Here is a 22,421-nt window from a genome sequence, read left to right as displayed (position 1 = left end):
AGTCACAGTCCTGAGCTGGTGTCCTGTGACATTACTGAGTTACTGTGACTCCACAATACTGTTTAGCATCATATCGTGAAGGTATGCAGATGTGGGGTTAGAGTAGTAAATCTATACTTCCCTGTGTATGTTTACCTTGGTGATATATTGGCCGATGATAATTTGGAAAGATACATGTGCAAGTCAATATTTCCATATGTGATATTTTGATATAAAACCACTGACAATCAGTGGTCAGTCTGGACACACAACAAGAAAGCGGCTTATTCTTCACAATCACTGAGAGGCAATGACCAGCATTGGCACACACTGAGAGACAATGGTCAGCACTGGCACACTGAAAGGCAATGGTCAGCATTGACACATATTAAGAGCCAATGGTCTGTTTGGCACACACTGAGAGGCAATGGCCAGCACTGGTACACTGAAAGGCAGTGGTCAGCATCGGCACAGACTGAGCGGCAATGGTCAGCATCGGCACATACTGAGTGGCAATGGTCAGCATCAGCACAGACTGAGCGGCAATGGCAGCATTGGCATACACTGAGAGGCAATGGCCAGCATCGGCAAAGAATGAGCATTAATGGTTAGCATTGGCACACACTGAGCGGTAATGGTCAGCATTGGCACACACCAAGAGGCAATGGTCAGCATTGGCACACACTGAAAGGCAATAGTCAGCATTGGCCCACACTGAGCGGCAATGGTCAGCATTGGCACACATCAAGAGGCAATGGTCAGCATTGGCACACATCAAGAGGCAGTGGTCAGCATTGGCACACACTGAAAGGCAATGGTCAGCATTGGCACACAGTGAGAGGCACTGGCCAGCATCAGCACACACTTAAAGGCAATGATCATTATTGGCACAAACTGAGATTCAATAGTCAGCATTGACACACACCAAGAGGCAATGGTCAGCATCAGCACACGTCAAAAGGCAATGTTGAACCCAATGAAATAATGACTCATTCTTGGTGCTCACTAAAAAGAAATATCAGACACTAGTACACGTTGAGGGGTTGTGGTGAACATTGGCACCCTTTGACCTTCTTCACTAAGGCAAACTTAAACTTTTGTGTATAGTTACTATTTTTTAGTATTCACAAACTATGAGTTTAGTTTTACTAATAGTAATTTTGGAGACTTCACACTCATAGAAGAGTTAAAAAGATAGGCCTGTTCTATCATTTTATATTCAGAGTTCTCAGTTTCAGTCTTGGCATGTACTGAGACTCAGTGACCAGTCTTGACACACACTGAAACTCAGTGACTAGTCTTGGCACACATTGAGACTCAGTGACCAGTCTTGGCACACACATTGAGACTCAGTGACCAGTCTTGGCACACAACGAGACTCAGTGACCAGTCTTGACACACACTGAGACTCAGTGACCAGTCTTCGCACACACATTGAGACTTATGCCCGTATTTATACTTTTTTAGCGCCGCATTTGCGCCGCTTTTTGACGCAAAACGGCGCAAACCTACAAAATACAATGGTATTTTGCAAGTTTGCGCCGTTTTTGCATCAAAAAAGACGCAAATGCGGCGCTAAAAAAAGTATAAATACGGGCCTTAGTGGCCACTCTTGGCACACATGGAGACTCAGTGACCAGTCTTCATACACACTGAGACTCAGTGACCGGTCTTGACACACAGTGAGACTCAGTGACCGGTCTTGGCACACACTGAGACTCAGGAACCAGACTTGACACACACTGAGACTCAGGGACCAGTCTTGACACACACTGAGACTCAGTGACCAGTCTTCGTAAACACACTCAGTGACCAGTATTCGCCCACACTGATATTTATTGGAATGACCTGACACACACTACCTGAGGCTATAACAAGTCCTCCTATGATTTTGTTCTCCAGCTACAAGCAGGTGATCCTCTCCCACATGTAAAGTTAAATGCCGGATTCTGTGATTTCCTCTCCAGGTGGCCCGGAGATCCCTCGTGTAAGGAAGCAGGCGATAGCCCTGGGAGTGATGGTTGCAGTGACTACATTCATAAACATCGTGCTCTACCGTCTGGGTAAGAAGTGTGGCGTTGATTTTTAAACCCTGCGACCCCCCGTGGCACGTGAAAGAGCTTCTCTGCTTCAGACGTCATTAGAAGAACTGCAGATGAAAAGAAATGGAGGCTCCTAATTCTACATTTCAATCAGAGAGGTGCAGTTTGTAGTTGTTCGTCGGCCCCAGCAGTAACGCCTGATTCACAGTTTTGTCCTAAACATTGTTTAATATTGTACATTCTGCTGGATGGTGATGATGAGGATGGTGATGATGATGAAGATTAAGGGCCCGATTCTCAAAGGTAAAGTTAGACCGAAAGTCTAACTTTACTACTTTTCAATATTCACAAAGGTAAAGTACTGCTAGTAACTTTACTACTAGTGATTTTACTACTAGTAAGTTTACTAGCAGTAAACTTGCTAGTAGGAACTTACCTTTGTGAATATCGAAAAGTAGTAAAGTTAGACGATTGCTCTCAGTTAGACTTTAGGTCTTAATTTGCACTTCAGGTGTACAGTTAGACTTCAGGTGTAATGTTGGACTTCAGTTGTAAAGTTAGGCTCAGGTGTAAAGTTAGACATCAAGTATAAAGTTGGACTTCAGGTGTAAAGTTACACTTCAGGTATAAAGTTACATTTCAGGTGTAAAGTTACACTTCAGGTGTAATGTTGGACTTCAGGTGTAAAGTTCCACTTCATGTGTAAAGTTAGGCTTCAGGTGTAAAGTTAGAGTTCTGGTGTAAAGTTACACTTCTAGTGTAAATTTAGACTTCAGGTGTAATGTTGGACTTCAGGTGTAAAGTTAGGCTTCAGGTGTAAAGTTCGACTTTTGATCTAAATTTATCTTTGTGAATCGGGCCCTAAGTGTTGACAGTTGCAGAAGGCTCCTGAAGGGGGTGCCCCTCTCAGTGATGATGATGATGGGGATGACGATGGTGATTATTAAATCTTGTCAGGGTTGAGAGCTACAGATGGCTCATGAAGGAGGTGCCCTGGTCAATATTGGTGATGATGATGGTGATTATTAAGTGTTCTGCGTCCCGAGAGCTGCTGAAGGGGGGTGCTGTGGCCAGTGATGATGATGGTGATGATGGTTATGACGATAGTGAAGATGGTGATGATATTGATGATGATGGTGATGATGATGATTATTAAATGTTCTGAGTCCCGAGAGCTGTGGAAGGCTCCTGAAGGGTGTGCTGTGGCCAGTGATGATGATGATGGTGATGATGATGATTATTAAATGTTCTGAGTCCCGAGAGCTGTGGAAGGCTCCTGAAGGGGGCGCTGTGGCCAGTGATGATGATGATGGTGATGATGATGATTATTAAATGTTCTGTGTCCCGAGAGCTGTGGAAGGCTCCTGAAGGGGGCGCCGTGGCCAGTGATGATGATGATGGTGATGATGATGATTATTAAATGTTCTGAGTCCCGAGAGCTGTGGAAGGCTCCTGAAGGGTGTGCTGTGGCCAGTGATGATGATGATGGTGACGATGACATGTCAGAAAGGGCCGCAGTGAAGAGCGGTCGCTGATGAAATGTGAATGTGCTTTAAATCCTTGCCCTGACTCTGACTGACTGAAATAGGGGCACACGCGTTCAGCGGGGCTGGGGGGAAATAGATCATCTTTGAACGTACTTTTTAAGATAAGTTGGCAAAGCAGCCCTAGGTCTGAAGGCAAGGTCACAGTGAGCACATGTCACTAATGTAATCTGGTTATAAACACTCCACTTTTCACGACGTTTTCCACCAGGTCCTCCTGAACAGCCATTCAGGACCCCTCTCGCTGAACAGTGCCAAGACATTAAATATTATTTGCTCCCTTCACTCCCTCAGTGACCGCTCCACCCGTGGTGTCTCCTTTTACGCTTTCCCTCCTACACCCACCTTCTTTCTCCTCCTTTCAATCCTCTCACTCTGTATCTCCTCCCCTCTACCTCCTCCCTCGCTGCTTTCCTTGCTCCTCAGTCCTTCTCCTTATCTTCTATATCCCTCACTTTGTGCCCATCTCTCTCCATCCCTCAGTCCCTCAGGAAGCTGCACTGATCCTGCCCTGGAGACCCTTCACACCCCCTCCTGGGATCACAGCTGTGTTTTGTACTAAGATGAAATCCCAGTGAATAGAAACAAGTGGTTTATGTCCGACTCGAGGAGCTTTAGTCTGACTTCTTAGTTATTATGATTCAGTAAAAATGTATTAACATGAACTTGCAGCCGGCGCACCCTAAGGAGGTGTGATGGTGCCACATGAGCTATTAAAATACTGTTGCAGCCTGACTTAGCCTTTTGTGGTCATCGTCAACAAATGTTTCACACCTTATTTAGATTCAGGGAAAGGAGCTACCTTGGGACTTATTCACAAACATAAGCTTACACCTTTGTGTAAGTTTACAATTGTTTGCTATTCAATAAGGTATTTTATGAGTAGCTTCTTTATGGCAGAGGAGCATCCACATATAAAAAGGAGTGTCCTACCTTTTAAGTGCGGGGACTCGGAAGTCGTAAAGATACTGCTAGTAAAATACCTTCGTGAATAACAAACAATTGTAAACGTAGACAAAAGTGTAAGTTTACCTTTGTGAATCAGACTCATTCACAAGCACACAATTTTGTATCTTGTGATGAACAAGAATAATAGTGCATTGAAGTTAAACATGTCTAACACCCTGTTACTGCGCTACTAGAGGGTGCAAAGTGCTGAAGACTTTCTTGGTTATTGTCAGTGAAAGTTAATTAGGGCCCTGCAGCTTGGAGTGGAAAAAATTCACACCTTCTTTCCTCACTGAATCTCTTGTATTTGTTTTCTCTCTCTCATCGCCACCTCCCCTCTCTTCGGGTTCTACCACCCTGCAGTGGAGAGAGAAGTGTTCTACCGCCCCAGGGTGCAGAGCTGTGCTGGTCTCCAAGACCAGGCCAGAGATGGTCAAGGGTCTTCCCAGAATCCTCCGCTCTCTCTTCTGAAAACCTCTCTGTGCCTCCGTACAGGTAAAACACTTCTCTTACTTTAAGTCAACATGTTATCTCTCTGTGTCTCTACCCAGGTAAAAAGCTTCTCTTACTTTGGGTCAACATGTTATGTCTCTGTGTCTCTACCCAGGTAAAAAGCTTCTTTTTGTGAGAAAAGGCCTATTTTTGACAATGTTATCCCCCACTTTGTGCCTGATATATAATGTAGCCTAGAAAGCATTGTGCCCAGGGCCCCTGCTAACCAGGTTCCCTGGGACAGAGCTCTTTCCCTAAAACTGTTGTGATGCATTGGCACAATTGGATACACCCCTAGCTACCACTATAAGTCCCTAGTAAGAGAGTACTTAGGTACCCAGAGCATGAGGTACTATGGGTAGGCCCCTGAGGGCAGCAGCACTGATTGTTCCACCCTCTAGGGCGATGCATCCAGATGTACCCAGCACTGCCATGGCAGGCTGAAAGTCCTGGTGCAAACCTAAAACACAAACTCGACATGGCACACTGCCTGTGTGCCCTGTCCTCCATCAACTGCATTTACTATGGGTAAGTGTAGGAGCTGGCCTGGTTCGTAGTGGGTACCAAAGGTACTTACTCCTTATACCAGGTCCAGTTATCTCTTGTTAGTGAAGTGTAGTCAGTGTCTAGAAGCCAGGCTCTCTAGGGGTAGTATAGGCGAGCAGCCAAGGCCTAACTAGGAGTCATGCAAAGCTCATGCAATACCACTGTAGACACACCGTATTTACACACATGAAAGAAAATACTCAGGCCCATATTTATACTTTATTAGCGCCGCATTTGTGCCGCATTTTGACACAAAAGTACAATACAATTGTAATTTGTAAGTTTGCACCGTTTTTGAGTCAAAAAGCAGCGCAAATGCAGCGCTAAAAAAGTATAAATATGGGCCTCAGTGTTACAAAAATAAAGGTACTTTATTTTGGTGAAACAAATGCCAAAAATACCTTAGAGACTGTACACCCTTAGGAGGTAAGGAACATACACAAAGTATATACACTAGAATGCAGAATTGGCTGTAAAAAATGTTAGAAAACAGTACACATAGTGAAAAACACAATAGTTAGAAATGGGCCTAGGCGGAACACAAACCATATACTAAAATAGTAGAATGCGAAAGTCGGTTTCCCACCCAGGCAAGTGTAGTGTGTAGAGGAGCGCTGCTGGGAGTGTAAGAAAACACCAAAGGTAAGTAATAGAACCCACCCCAGAGCCCAGGAAAGCAGGAGTAAATCACAGTAAGTGTCCTAGCACACACAAGAACACGTGATAAAAGATTTTGCAAGAACCAGAATATGGGAAAGTAGCCTCAGCATGGATACCCCCATTTTTGGCCTGTTTGTCAGTGTGTCTTGACTGTGTCACTGGGATCCTGCTAGACCCTCTTATATGTCCCTAGTACATGGTACTCAGTTACCCAGGACATTGGGGTTCCAGGGGATCCCTATGGGCTGCAGCATTACTTTTGCCACCCATAGGGAGCCCATGCAAAGGCTCCTACAGGACTGCCATTGCAGCCTGTGTGAAATAGTGCATGCACCCTTTCCCTGCCATTTTCAATGCACCAGGTCACTTATAAGTCACATAAGTCACATATATGTTAGGCCTTCCGACGATGAAGGCTGGGTGCAAAGTACCTGTGTGTAAGTGCACCCCCTGCACTAGCAGAGGTGCCACCACGTCATCCAGGCTCATTTTCCCAAACTTTGTGAGGTCGGAGACGCCATTTTAAGTGTGCACTGGACATAGGTCAATACCTATGTACAGCTTCACAATGGTAACTCGGAATATGGCCAAGTAAGGTGTTTATCAACTGGGAATTGTACCCCAATACTGATTCCAGTATTGGTTGCACAATTCCATTCACTCACTCACTGCCATACCAGCCTTCCGTGGTTGCCCCCGCTGCTGCCACCTCACAGACAGGCTTCTGCCCTCCTGGGGCTTGAGCAGCTCAATCCCAGGAAGGCAGAACAATGCATTTCCTTTAGGAGCATGGTGTTACACCCTCTCCCTTTGGAAATAGGTGTTACAGGCATGGGAGGAGTATCCTCCCAGAGCCTCTGGAAATGCTTCTTGCATAATCCAGTCTACACCAGTTCAGGGACGCTGAGTCCCTGCTCTGGCATGAAACTGGACAAAGGAAAGGGGAGTGATCACTCCCCTGTCCATCACCACCCCAAAATGTCCCTGGATTTTGCCATCTTGGATTCCAAGTTTACCCCACCTAAACTCACCTGCACAGACCTTTTCCACATGCAGTGGCCCGCAGTGGCCCTGCATCAGCTCCAGATACTTTTAACCGCTGCTCCCGCCAAAACCAGGAGCCGCCTGAACTTCTCCAGCTGGCACAGTGTCCCCATTAATAACCTCGATAAGCCTGCAAAAGAAGAACTTGGTAAAGCAACTGTGATTTGATATGTATTTTTAAAGGTGACTTTCCATTGATTCCCATGGTGCGTAATTACGCACTAAACTACTATTTTCTTTCATCTTCAAAAATCCATATATCAAAAAGTACTTAACCAATTTTGAAAATCTTGGTCTTAAAAATTATATAAAACTCTGAAGTATTTTTATAAATTGGTCTCGAGTTATTCCTTTGAATGCTTGAGTTGCATGATTGATACTGTGAACAAATGCTTTGCAGTTCCCCAAGATTAGCCTAACTGCTCGACCAAGCTACCATAAAAATTAGAGCATCAGGTGATCTAGTTTTTACATTTGTAAACCAACGTGTGGTTGCCGGAACCCCTGCACAGTGTGCCTAGCTTTGCACACTACATAGAGGGCCAGCCTTCTACACCCTTACTTTTGGTCAACATGTTATGTCTCTGTGTCTCTGGCCAGGTAAAAAGCTTCTCTTACTTTGAGTCGACATGTTATGTCTCTGTGTCTCTCTCCAGGTAAAGATTGTTTCCTGCTCTGTTCCAACATGTTGTGGTGCATGACATCATGTCAGATGTGCACAGTGCCCCTATGGCACGGCCTGGCCTTCATGTAGGTTTGGGTTCAGCCATGTTAGTGAGCATCACTGTGGGAGAGTAGATGCTGAAAGTGAGGGCGGTGGTTGTAGACACAGGGGTGAGGTAGACGTGGGTAGTATTGGTAAATGTACCCTTCTTACTTTTACCGAGTGCAGCTCTTTCAACATATCTGTCTTGTACCAGTGGTGCAGCAGGGATGCCAAGAGCTCTAAACCAGATACAACTGGAGTGCAGTGGGCCCCTCACAGCCCTGGGGCCCTTACAGCCCTGGGCCCCAGTGCCACTACACCTGCTGCACTCTTGGTAGGTACGCCCCTACCTGACACCCCTTTCATCTCACACTCTCACATTTAAGTATGTCCCTAACATGTCATGTTATATTGTACTAGGCTGTTTGAGCTCACACCCCTTACAGCCCTGGGCCCCAATGCCACTACACCTGCTGCACGCTTAGTAGGTACGCCCCGGCCTGACTCCCCTTCCACCTCACACTCTCACATGTAAGTATGTTCCTAACATGTCACGTTATATTGTACTAGGCTGTTTGAGCTCACACCCCTCACAGCCCTGTACCCCAGTGCCACTACACCTGCTGCACGCTTGGTAAGTACGCCCCTGCCTCACACCCATAACAACCCTGTGGGCCCCAGTGCCACTACACCTGCTGCACGCTTGGTGGGTATGCTCCTGCCTCACACCCCTCCCACCTCACACTCTCACATGTAAGTATGTTCCTAACATGTCATGTTGTATTGTACTAGGCTGTTTGAGCTCACACCCCTCCGTGACCAGGTCTGTGATACCTCCACACTGCTGATGCTCTTGTGTGACTGTGCACAGCACTTCTACCTACAGCTGTGCAAACAAACACAAAGAGGGTTGAGTGTCAGAGAATCATCAACAAAATTAATGTCTGGCTTTAATATTGTGTCTTAAATGTCATTTACAAAACAGCTGTCTCTTTGGCGGTTGAATTTCTATTAACTCCAGAGGGGCGATGATGGACATTTATGACACAATGGCCCAGATTTAAGAAAAGTGGCGCTTCATTACATGATTCATTACATGGTTCATTCATTATATGATTTACTCATTACGTTATGTGTTCATTAAATGATTCATTCATTACATGATTCCTTATTACATGATTAATTCATTACATGATTTGTTCATTACATGAAGCGCCTCTTCTCTTGCTCCCTCCCTAACGCCACCATGTGTGCTCCGTATCAATGATACGACGCCCTATGGCTCACGTTAGGATCAATAGCGTCACAATTTCTGACGCTATTGTGATACTTTGCAGGAGTAGCACCAAAAATGTTGGCGCTAATCCTGTAAAGTACACAACGGTGCGCTTCAATTTAACCACTTTGGAAATTTGGCGCTGTGTTTTTGCCAACCTAACGCCACATTAGTGAAAAAAGAATGGCGCTAATGTGCCCCTAGGTGGCGCTAGGCCCTTCTTAAATTTGGCCCAATATTTTTCTCAGACAATATATCAGATTGATCTGAACTCCTCTTTTTCTCCTCTCTCTTTCCCTGTAACTGTTTCTCTCCCTCTTTGTCTTCCACTTCCTCTTCCTCCTTTCCTCTAACTCTCTGTACCCGTCTCTCCCTCCTCCCTCCATCTCTCTGTACCTGTCTCTCCCCTCCTCCCTCCATCTCTCTGTACCCGTCTCTCTCTCTTCCCTTCATCTATCTCTCTGTACCCGTCTCTCCCTCCTCCCTCCATCTCTCTGTACCCGTCTCTCCCTCCTCCCTCCATCTCTCTGTACCTGTCTCTCCTTCCTCCCTCCATCTCTCTGTACCTGTCTCTCCCTCCTCCCTCCATCTCTCTGTACCTATCTCTCACTCCTCCCTCTCTATATCTCTCTGTACCTATCTCTCACTCCTCCCTCTCTATATCTCTATGTACCTATCTCTCACTCCTCCCTCTCTATATCTCTCTGTACCTGTCCCTCCCCTCCTCCCTCCATCTCTCTGTACCTGTCTCTCTCTCCTCCCTTCCTCTATCTCTCTGTACCCGTCTCTCCCTCCTCCCTCTCTATATCTCTCTGTACCTGTCTCTCTCCTCTCTCCATCTCTCTGTACCTGTCTCTACCTCTCTCTATCACTCTGTACCTGTCTCTACCTCTCTCTATCTCTCTGTACCTGTCTCTACCTCTCTCTATCTCTCTGTACCTGTCCCTCCCTCCTCCCTCCCTCTCTGTACCTGTCCCTCCCTCCTCCCTCCCTCTCTGTACCTGTCTCTCCCTCCTCCCTCCCTCTCTGTACATGTCTCTCCCTCCCTCCATCTCTCTGTACCTGTCTCCCTCCTCCCTCCATCTCTCTGTACCTGTCTCTCCCTCCATCTCTCTGTACCTGTCTCTCCCTCCTCCCTCCATCTCTCTGTACATGTCTCTCCCTCCCTCCATCTCTCTGTACCTGTCTCCCTCCTCCCTCCATCTCTCTGTACCTGTCTCTCCCTCCTACCTCTCTCTCTGTACATGTCTCTCCCTCCCTCCATCTCTCTGTACATGTCTCTCCCTCCTCCCTCTCTCTCTCTGTACCTGTCTCTCCCTCCATCTCTCTGTACCTGTCTCTCCCTCCCTCCCTCCATCTCTCTGTACCTATCTCTCCCTCCTCCCTCTATCTCTCTGTACCTGTCTCTCCCTCCATCTCTCTGTACCTGTCTCTCCCTCCCTCCATCTATCTGTACCTGTCTCTCCCTCCTCCCTCCATCTCTCTGTACCTGTCTCTCCTTGCTCCCTCCATCTCTCTGTACCCGTCTCTCCCTCCTCTGTACCAGTTTCCCAGTACAACCTTCATGACAGACAAGGAGGTCTCCCTGGACAGAGCTGCCCCTGGGTGAGAAATGAGCCTGGAACAGAAGATTCCTCTTCATGGAGAGATTTACAGCCTCATCTGAGAGAGACTCTGTGTCTGCACAAAGGTGGGAATATTTTACTTTTTAGCTTTCCACACCCACATTTGATTTATAAATAAAACAAATATTGTTTCAGAAATATACATAACTTTCACAGAACAATATTTGATTTGAATGTGCTTTTTTGAAGGTTTGTGCCTTTCATATATTTTTTTAAACATCTTTCCTTTTGGACAGTCTAAAATAAGAATTCTGAAAATAAGGTTGAAAAGCACCTACGCCTTTTGTGAATATACACAACAGTGATGGATGGATGCTTGAATTAATGTCAGCCACTGGTAATCACTCGGGCCGCATCGCAATCCATTGTAATCCTTCACACCAGGCCACCTCAGTTTGGACCAGCCATATGCAAATCAGTCTTGGCCCTGCTCCAACAGGAACAGTCCAGCCCGGCCAGGTCCTCCCTGAACCAGAACACAAGCAACCCAGGACCGTATTTTATTTAATTTATTTATTTAATGCGTTTTTATATAGCGCGGACTTTACCCGAAGGTGTCAGAGCGCTTCACAATAGGCAAAGTAAAGATACAAGAGGAGAAGAATTACAAGTGAGCCTGTTACAAAAACAAGCGTTACATTACATGAGGCAATAGTGATAATTGTGCACGTATCAAGAGCAAAAAATAAACGAGGTAGCAAACGATACGTTGTGAAAGGAAAAAGTGACGTGTGCAGGTTACAAGAGCAAATAAAGTACGAGTAGAGGTAAAACAATTGCAATGAATGGTAGACACTCAAAACACTAAAACAATAGTTACGTTACATGAGGCAGTGGCCGTTGTGCATGTATCAAAAGCAAACAAGATATAAGAGGTAGCAAATGATACGTTGAAAAGGAAAGGTGCCGTGTGCATGTTACAAACGAGTACAAAATACAGGTAGAGGTATAATACTGCACTAAATGGCAGACACTCAAAACACAAAAACACCCTGGGAAGGCACTTCTATAGGCATGGAGAACAGAATTTCCTATAATGGAAGGACTTCCTTCAGAAAACAGAGGGCTTGAATTAAATTTGGAAGTGTCTTTGAAGGAGGAGAGCTTTGAGGTCAGTTTTGAAGGCCTGGGAAGAGGTGGTGGTCCGAAGCTGAGGCGGAAGTGAGTTCCAGATTCTCACCGCGTTGCCTGAAAAGGATTGGGCCATCAATCTTTCCTTCTTGAAAATGGGAGGTTCAAGCAATAACTTTTCTGCATTACGTGATGGTCTGGAGCATTCACCCCAGATATGGGCTCATCAGCCGGGTGCAGCTTGGTTCTAGGGACCTTTTGTGAAAACAGCCACTTATGAGTTCAAGATGACCATGAAAGATGGAGGAAGGGTCAGGGGAGGGACTGAGAGAGGCAGTGGAGAGAGCGGGTGGATTTACCCGGTGCTTTGACTCCAGTTGGCCAATTAGATTCAGCAAATCATACATGTTTGGTGTTTGGGTTTGGAGAAGAAGAAAGGACTAGTCAGAAAGACAGAGAGAGAGGGAGGGAGAGGGAGAGAGAGGGAGGAACACTGCCCCCAGCACTGAAACATATGTTTGTACATGTGTGTACACACACATATACACACAAACACACATACATACACATACACACACAAGCACTTACACAAAGACATGCATACAGCCATGCAAACACAGGGATACACAGACACACAAACACAACAGGCATACTCCAAAGACACCCAATGAGAGGCTACGAATGAGGCCAGGGTGGGTATATAAATAATACCCAATGAGAGGCCACATATGAGGCCTGGATGGGTATATAAGTAACACCCAATGAGAGCCCGTGTATGAGGCTGGGTGGGTATAGAAATAACATCCAATGAGAGGCAACATATGAGGCATGGATTGGTATGTAAATAACACCCAATGAGAGGCCGTGTATGAGGCCCAGGTGGGTATATGAATAATACTCAATGAGAGGCCACGTATGAAGCTCGGGTGGGTCTATATATATATATATATCTAGGAGGCTGGCGGTACTTTCCTACAATATATACCACCCAATGAGAGGCCATGTATGAGGCCTAGGTGGGTATTTAAATAATATCCAATGAGGGGCCATGTATGAGGCCTGGCTGGGTACATATATAACACCCAATGAGAGACAATGTATGAGGCCCAGGTGGGTATATAAGTAACACCCAATGAGATGCCATGTATCAGGCCTGGGTGGGTATTTATATAACACCCAATGAGAGTCCACGTATGAGGCCCAGGTGGGTACATTTATAACACCCGTTGAGAGACCACGCATGAGGCCTGGGTGGATATATAAATAACACCCAATGAGAGGCCACGTATGAGGCCTGGTTGGGTATATAAATAACACCCAATGAGAGGCCACGTATCAGGCCTGGGTGGGTATTTATATAGCACCCAATGAGAGGCCACGTATGAGGCCCAGGTGGGTACATTTATAACACCAGTTGAGAGACCACATATGAGGTCCGGGTGGATATATAAATAACACTGAATGAGAGGCCACGTATGAGGCCCGGATGGGTACATAAATAACACCCAATGAAAGGCCATGTATGAGGCCCGGGTGGGTATATAAATAATACTCAATGAGAGGCCACGTATGAGGCCTCGGTGGGTATGTAAATAACACTAAATAAAAGAGCACGTATAAGGCCCGGGTGGGTATATAAATAACACCTAATGAGAGGCAAAGTATGAGGTCCGGGTGGATATATAAATAACACCCAATGAGAGGCCACGTATGAGGCCCGGGTGGGTATATAAATAGCACAGAATGAGAGGCCACATATGAGGCCTGGGTGGGTATACATATATATATATATATATATATATATATATATATATATATATATATATATATATAAAACACCCAATGAGAGGACATGTATGAGGCCTGGCTGGATATATATATAACACCCAATGAGAGGCTACGTAGGAGGCTCGGGTGGATATATAAATAACACCCAATGAGAGGCCACGTATCAGGCCTGGTTGGGTATATAAATAACACCCAATGAGAGGCCATGTATGAGGCCTGGGTGGGTATATATATAACACCCAATGAGAGGCTACGTATGAGGCTCGGGTGGATATATAAATAACACCCAATGAGAGGTCACGTATGAGGCCTGGGTGGGTATATAAATAACACCCAATGAGAGACCACGTATGAGGCCTGGGTGGGTATATAAATAACACACAATGAGAGGCCACGTATGAGGCCTGTGTGGGTATATAAATAATATCCAATGAGGGGCCACGTATGAGGCCTGTGTGGGTATATAAATAACACCCAATGAGAGGCCACGTATGAGGCCTGTGTGGGTATATAAATAATATCCAATGAGGGGCCACGTATGAGGCCTGTGTGGGTATATAACTAACACCCAATGAGAGGCTACGTATGAGGCCTGTGTGGGTATATAAATAATAGCCAATGAGGGGCCACATATGAGGTCTGTGTGGGTATATAAATAATATCCAATGAGGGGCCACGTATGAGGCCTGTGTGGGTATATAAAAAGCACCCAATGAGGGGCAACATATGAGGCCTGTGTGGGTATATAAATAACATCCAATGAGGGGCCACGTATGAGGCCCGGGTGGGTACATTTCTAACACCCGTTGAGAGACCACGTATGAGGCCCGGGTGGATATATAAATAACACCCAATGAGAGGCCAAATATGAGGCCCGGGTGGGTATATAAATAACACCCAATGAGAGGGCACGCATCAGGCCTGGTGGGTATTTATATAACATCCAATGAGAGGCCACATATGAGGCCCAGGTGGATACATTTGTAACACCAGTTGAGAAACCACATATGAGATCCGGGTGGATATATAAATAACACTGAATGAGAGGCCACTTATGAGGCCCGGATGGGTATATAAATAACACCCAATGAAAGGCCATGTATGAGGCCCGGGTGGGTATATATATAATACTCAATGAGAGGCCACGTATGAGGCCTGGGTGGGTATATAAATAACACCAAATAAAAGGGCACGTATGAGGCCCGGGTGGGTATATAAATAACACCTAATGAGAGGCAACGTATGAGGTCTGGGTGGATATATAAATAACACCCAATGAGAGACCACGTATGAGGCCTGGATGGATATATAAATAACACCCAAAGAGAGGCCACGTATGAGGTCTGGGTTGGTATATAAATAACACCCAATGAGAGGCCACGTATCAGGCCTGGTTGGGTATATAAATAACACCCAATGAGAGGCCACGTATGAGGCCTGTGTGGGTAAATAAATAATATCCAATGAGGGGCCACATATGAGGCCTGTGTGGGTATATAAATAACACCCAATGAGAGGCCACGTATGAGGCCTGTGTGGGTATATAAATAATATCCAATGAGGGGCCACGTATGAGGCCTGTGTGGGTATATGAATAACATCCAATGAGGGGCCACGTATGAGGCCTGTGTGGGTATATAAATAACACCCAATGAGGGGCCACGTATGAGGCCTGTGTGGGTATATGAATAACATCCAATGAGGGGCCACGTATGAGGCCTGTGTGGGTATATAAATAACACCCAATGAGGGGCCACGTATGAGGCCTGTGTGGGTATACAGGGAGTGCAGAATTATTAGGCAAATGAGTATTTTGACCACATCATCCTCTTTATGCATGTTGTCTTACTCCAAGCTGTATAGGCTCGAAAGCCTACTACCAATTAAGCATATTAGGTGATGTGCATCTCTGTAATGAGAAGGGGTGTGGTCTAATGACATCAACACCCTATATCAGGTGTGCATAATTATTAGGCAACTTCCTTTCCTTTGGCAAAATGGGTCAAAAGAAGGACTTGACAGGCTCAGAAAAGTCAAAAATAGTGAGATATCTTGCAGAGGGATGCAGCACTCTTAAAATTGCAAAGCTTCTGAAGCGTGATCATCGAACAATCAAGCGTTTCATTCAAAATAGTCAACAGGGTCGCAAGAAGCGTGTGGAAAAACCAAGGCGCAAAATAACTGCCCATGAACTGAGAAAAGTCAAGCGTGCAGCTGCCACGATGCCACTTGCCACCAGTTTGGCCATATTTCAGAGCTGCAACATCACTGGAGTGCCCAAAAGCACAAGGTGTGCAATACTCAGAGACATGGCCAAGGTAAGAAAGGCTGAAAGACGACCACCACTGAACAAGACACACAAGCTGAAACGTCAAGACTGGGCCAAGAAATATCTCAAGACTGATTTTTCTAAGGTTTTATGGACTGATGAAATGAGAGTGAGTCTTGATGGGCCAGATGGATGGGCCCGTGGCTGGATTGGTAAAGGGCAGAGAGCTCCAGTCCGACTCAGACGCCAGCAAGGTGGAGGTGGAGTACTGGTTTGGGCTGGTATCATCAAAGATGAGCTTGTGGGGCCTTTTCGGGTTGAGGATGGAGTCAAGCTCAACTCCCAGTCCTACTGCCAGTTCCTGGAAGACACCTTCTTCAAGCAGTGGTACAGGAAGAAGTCTGCATCCTTCAAGAAAAACATGATTTTCATGCAGGACAATGCTCCATCACACGCGTCCAAGTACTCCACAGCGTGGCTGGCAAGAAAGGGTATAAAAGAAGGAAATCTAATGACATGGCCTCCTTGTTCACCTGATCTGAACCCCATTGAGAACCTGTGGTCCATCATCAAATGTGAGATTTACAAGGAGGGAAAACAGTACACCTCTCTGAACAGTGTCTGGGAGGCTGTGGTTGCTGCTGCACGCAATGTTGATGGTGAACAGATCAAAACACTGACAGAATCCATGGATGTCAGGCTTTTGAGTGTCCTTGCAAAGAAAGGTGGCTATATTGGTCACTGATTTGTTTTTGTTTTGTTTTTGAATGTCAGAAATGTATATTTGTGAATGTTGAGATGTTATATTGGTTTCACTGGTAATAATAAATAATTGAAATGGGTATATATATTTTTTTGTTAAGTTGCCTAATAATTATGCACAGTAATAGTCACCTGCACACACAGATATCCCCCTAACATAGCTAAAACTAAAAACAAACTAAAAACTACTTCCAAAAATATTCAGCTTTGATATTAATGAGTTTTTTGGGTTCATTGAGAACATGGTTGTTGTTCAATAATAAAATTAATCCTCAAAAATACAACTTGCCTAATAATTCTGCACTCCCTGTATAAATAACATCCAATGAGAGGCCATGTATGAGGCCTGTGTGGGTATATAAATAATATCCAATGAGGGGCCACGTATGAGGCCTGTGTGGGTATATAAATAACACCCAATGAGGGGCCACGTATGAGGCATGTGTGGGTATATAAATAACATCCAATGAGGGGCCACGTATGAGGCCCGGGTGGGTATATAAATAACACCCAATGAGAGGCCACATATGAGGCCTGGGTGGGAATATATATAATACCCAATGAGAGGCCACGTATGAGGCCCGGGTGGGTATATAAATAACACCCAATGAGAGGCCACGTATGAGGCCCTGGTGGGTATATAAATAACACCCAATGAGAGGCCACGTATGAGGCCTGGGTGGGTATATATATAACACCCAATGAGGAACAGTCCAGCCCGCCCAGTTCCTCCCTGAACCAGAACACAAGCAACCCAGGACCGTATTCACCCCAGATATGGGCTCATCAGCCGGGTGCAGCTTGGTTCTAGGGACCTTTTGTGAAAACAGCCACTTATGAGTTCAAGATGACCATGAAAGATGGAGGAAGGGTCAGGGGAGGGACTGAGAGAGGGAGTGGAGAGAGCGGGTGGATTTACCCGGTACTTTGACTCCAGTTGGCCAATTAGATTCAGCAAATCATACATGTTTGGTGTTTGGGTTTGGAGAAGAAGAAAGGACTAGTCAGAAAGACAGAGAGAGAGGGAGGGAGAGGGAGAGAGATGGAGGAACACTGCCCCCAGCACTGAAACATATGTTTGTACATGTGTGTACACACACATATACACACAAACACACATACATACACACACACACACACACACTTACACAAAGACATGCATACAGCCATGCAAACACAGGGATACACAGACACACAAACACAACAGGCATACTCCAAAGACACCCAATGAGAGGCTACGAATGAGGCCAGGGTGGGTATATAAATAATACCCAATGAGAAGCCACATATGAGGCCTGGATGGGTATATAAGTAACACCCAATGGGAGCCCATGTATGAGGCTGGGTGGGTATAGAAATAACATCCAATGAGAGGCAACATATGAGGCATGGATTGGTATGTAAATAACACCCAATGAGAGGCCGTGTATGATGCCCAGGTGGGTATATGAATAATACTCAATGAGAGGCCACGTATGAAGCTTGGGTGGGTGTATATATACATATATATCTAGGAGGCTGGCGGTACTTTCCTACAATATATACCACCCAATGAGAGGCCATGTATGAGGCCTAGGTGGGTATTTAAATAATATCCAATGAGGGGCCATGTATGAGGCCTGGCTGGGTACATATATAACACCCAATGAGAGACAATGTATGAGGCCCAGGTGGGTATATAAGTAACACCCAATGAAATGCCATGTATCAGGCCTGGGTGGGTATTTATATAACACCCAATGAGAGTCCACGTATGAGGCCCAGGTGGGTACATTTATAACACCCGTTGAGAGACCACGCATGAGGCCTGGGTGGATATATAAATAACACCCAATGAGAGGCCACGTATGAGGCCTGGTTGGGTATATAAATAACACCCAATGAGATGCCATGTATCAGGCCTGGGTGGGTATTTATATAACACCCAATGAGAGTCCACGTATGAGGCCCAGGTGGGTACATTTATAACACCTGTTGAGAGACCACGTATGAGGCCCGGGTGGATATATAAATAACACCCAATGAGAGGCCACGTATGAGGCCTGGTTGGGTATATAAATAACACCCAATGAGAGGCCACGTATCAGGCCTGGGTGGGTATTTATATAACACCCAATGAGAGGCCACGTATGAGGCCCAGGTGGGTACATTTATAACACCAGTTGAGAGACCACATATGAGGTCCGGGTGGATATATAAATAACACTGAATGAGAGGCCACGTATGAGGCCCGGATGGGTACATAAATAACACCCAATGAAAGGCCATGTATGAGGCCCAGGTGGGTATATAAATAATACTCAATGAGAGGCCACGTATGAGGCCTGGGTGGGTATGTAAATAACACTAAATAAAAGAGCACGTATGAGGCCCGGGTGGGTATATAAATAACACCTAATGAGAGGCAAAGCATGAGGTCCGGGTGGATATATAAATAACACCCAATGAGAGACCACGTATGAGGCCCAGGTGGGTATATAAATAGCACAGAATGAGAGGCCACATATGAGGCCTGGGTGGGTATAAGTATAACACCCAATGAGAGGCCATGTATGAGGCCCAGGTGGGTATATAAATAATACTCAATGAGACGCCACGTATGAGGCCCGGGTGGGTATACATATCTATATATCTGTATATGTATATATATATATATATATATATATAACACCCAATGAGAGGACATGTATGAGGCCTGGCTGGGTATATATATAAAACACCCAATGAGAGGCTACGTAGGAGGCTCGGGTGGATATATAAATAACACCCAATGAGAGGCCATGTGTGAGGCCTGGCTGGGTATTTATATAACACCCAATGAGAGGCCATGTATGAGGCCTGGGTGGGTATATATAACACCCAGTGAGAGGCCACGTATGAGGCTCGGTGGATATATAAATAACACTGTATATAAATACAGCGTAGTGCCCAAGGGCACCGCCCAGTAACCACTGAGTGCCCCAGGGAACTGCCCAGTAACCACTGAACGCCCGAGAACTCAGATAGGATGCTGCATAGTAACTACTGAGTGCCCCAAGACCCAGACAGGACAGTGCACAAGAACCACTGACTGCTTCAGGGCCCATAGTGGTCACTGCCCACTAACCACTAAGTGCCCAGGGACACTGCCCAGTAACCACTGCGTGCCCCTGAGAACTGCCCAGTAACCACTGAGTGCCACAGGACCCAGACAGGACACTGCCCAGTAACCACTGAGTGCCTGAGGACTCAAACAGGACACTGCCCAATAACCACTGAGCACACGAGCACTCGAACAGGACACTGTCCAGTAATCACTGCCAGTAATCACTGTGTACCCGAGGACTAAGACAGGACACTGCCCAGTAACAACTGAGCGCTCCAGGACATTGCCCAGAAACCACTGAGTGCCCAAGGACTCGGACAGGACACTGCCCAGTAACCACTGAGTGTCCCAGGATGTGGACAGGACACTTTCCATTTACCACTGAGTTCCACAGGACACTGCCCAGTAACCACTGAGTGCCCCGGGACCCGGATAGGACACTACCCAGTAACCACTGAGTGCCCCAGGACACTGGCCAGTAACCAATGAGCGCCCCAGGTCACTGCTCAGTAACCACTGAGTGCTTTGGGATCCATAGTGGTCACTACCAAGTAACCACTGACTGACCCAGGACCCACAGTGATCACTTCTCAGTAACTACTGACTGCCAAAGGACCCATAGAGATCACTGCTCAGTAACTGTGTACCCAAGGACACTGCCCAGTAACCACTGTGTGCCCCAGGGATCTGCCCAGTAACCACTAAGTGCCAGAGGACTTGGACAGGATGCTGCCCAGTAACCACTGAGTTCACTATGACTCAGACAGGACAGTGGCCAGCAACCACTGACTGCCCCAGGATCCATAGTGGTCACTGCCCACTAACCACTAAGTGCCCGAAGACACCGACCAGTAACCATTGAGTGCCACATGGAACTGCCCAGTAACCACTGAGTGCCCCAGAACCCCTATAGGACACTACCCAGTAGCTACTGAGTGCCCCAGGACCCAGACAGGACACGGCCCAGTAACCACTGAGTGCCCAAGGACATTGCCCAGTAACTACTGAGTGCCCCAGGGTTCTGCCCAGTAACCACTGAGTGCCTGAGGACTCGGACAGGGCACTGCCCAGTAAACACTGAATGCCCTAGGACACTTCCCAGTAGCCACTGATTGCCCCAGGACCTGAACAGGACACAGCCCAGTATCCACTCAGTGACCAATACCTCAGACAGGAGACTGCCCAGTAACCACTGAGTGCCCGAAGACTTAGACATGACACTGCCCAGTAACCACTGAGTGCTCCAGGACACTGCCCAGTAACCACTGAGTGCCCCAGGACCCAGACAGGACATTGCCCACTAACCACTTAGTGCCTGAGGACTCAGACAGGACACTGCCAAGTAACCACTGAGTGCTGCAGGACACTGCCCAGTAACCACTGTGTGCCCCAGGACCCAGACAGGACACTGCCCAGGACCCAGACAGGGCAGTGCCCGAGGAGTCAGACAGGATACTACCCAGTAACCACTGATTGCCCAAGGACTCAGACAGGGCACTGTCCAGTAACCACTGAGTGCCTGAGGACTCAGACAGGACACTTCCCCGTAACCACTGAGTGCCCAGAATGCTGCCCAGTAACCACTGAGTGCCCCAGGACACTGCCCAGAAACCACTGAGGACCGAAGGTCTTTGATAGGACACTGCTCAGTAATCACTGAGTGCCTCAGGACCCATAGTGGTCACTGCCCAGTAACCACTGACTGCCCCAGGACCCACAGTGATCACTGCTCAGCAACTACTGACTGCCCAAAGACCCATAGAGATCACTGCCCAGTAGCGGAGTGCCCAAGGGCACAGCCCAGTAACCACTGAGTGCCCCAGGAAACTGCCCAGAAACCACTGAACGCCTGAGAACTTGGACAGAATGCTGCACAGTAACCACTGAGTGCCCCAAGACCCAGACAAGGCAGTGCGCAGCAACCACTGTCTGCTTCAGGACCCATAGTGGGCACTGCCCACTAACCACTAAGTGCCCAAGGACACTGCCCAGTAACCACTGCGTGCCCCTGGAAACTGCCCAGTAACCACTGAGTGCCACAGGACCCAGACAGGACACTGCCCAGTAACCACTGAGTGCCCGAGGACTCATACAGGGCACTGCCCAGTAACCACTGAGTGCCCGAAGACTCAGACATGACACTGCCCACTAACCACTTAGTGCCTGAGGACTCAGACAGGACACTGCCCAGTAACCAGTGAGTGCTGCAGGATAGTGCCCAGTAACCACTGAGTGTCCCAGGACCCAGACAGGACACTGCCTAGGACCCAGACAGGGCAGTGCCCGATAAGTCAGACAGGACACTGCCCAGTAACCACTGATTGCCCAAGGACTCAGACAGGGCACTGTCCATGAACAACTGAGTGCTGGAGGACTCTGACAGGACACTCCCCCGTAACCACTGAGTGCCCAGAATGCTGCCCAGTAACCACTGAGTGCCCCAGGACACTGCCCAGAAGCCACTGAGGACCCAAGGACTTGGATAGGACACTGCTCACTAATCACTGAGTGCCTCAGGACCTATAGTGGTCACTGCCCAGTAAACACTCACTGCCCCAGGACCCCTATAGGACACTACCCATTA

At 46.8% G+C, this 22,421-nt stretch overlaps 1 protein-coding gene across 1 annotated transcript in view; it reads left to right on the top strand.

Annotated features, from left to right (window-relative positions):
- The window catches only part of LOC138278714 (uncharacterized), a 78,422-nt gene that overhangs the window by 1,065 nt on the left and 54,936 nt on the right, over nt 1–22,421 (top strand). The window contains exons 2-4 of the mRNA XM_069219292.1: nt 1,947–2,042; nt 4,877–5,008; nt 10,784–10,927. Coding sequence (XP_069075393.1) covers nt 1,947–2,042; nt 4,877–5,008; nt 10,784–10,927 — 372 coding nt within the window. The remainder of the gene's footprint in view (nt 1–1,946; nt 2,043–4,876; nt 5,009–10,783; nt 10,928–22,421) is intronic.

The sequence above is a fragment of the Pleurodeles waltl genome, unplaced genomic scaffold (assembly GCF_031143425.1).
Source record: "Pleurodeles waltl isolate 20211129_DDA unplaced genomic scaffold, aPleWal1.hap1.20221129 scaffold_54, whole genome shotgun sequence".
Taxonomy (NCBI): domain Eukaryota; kingdom Metazoa; phylum Chordata; class Amphibia; order Caudata; family Salamandridae; genus Pleurodeles; species Pleurodeles waltl.
This window is presented reverse-complemented; position numbering and strand designations above follow the sequence as displayed.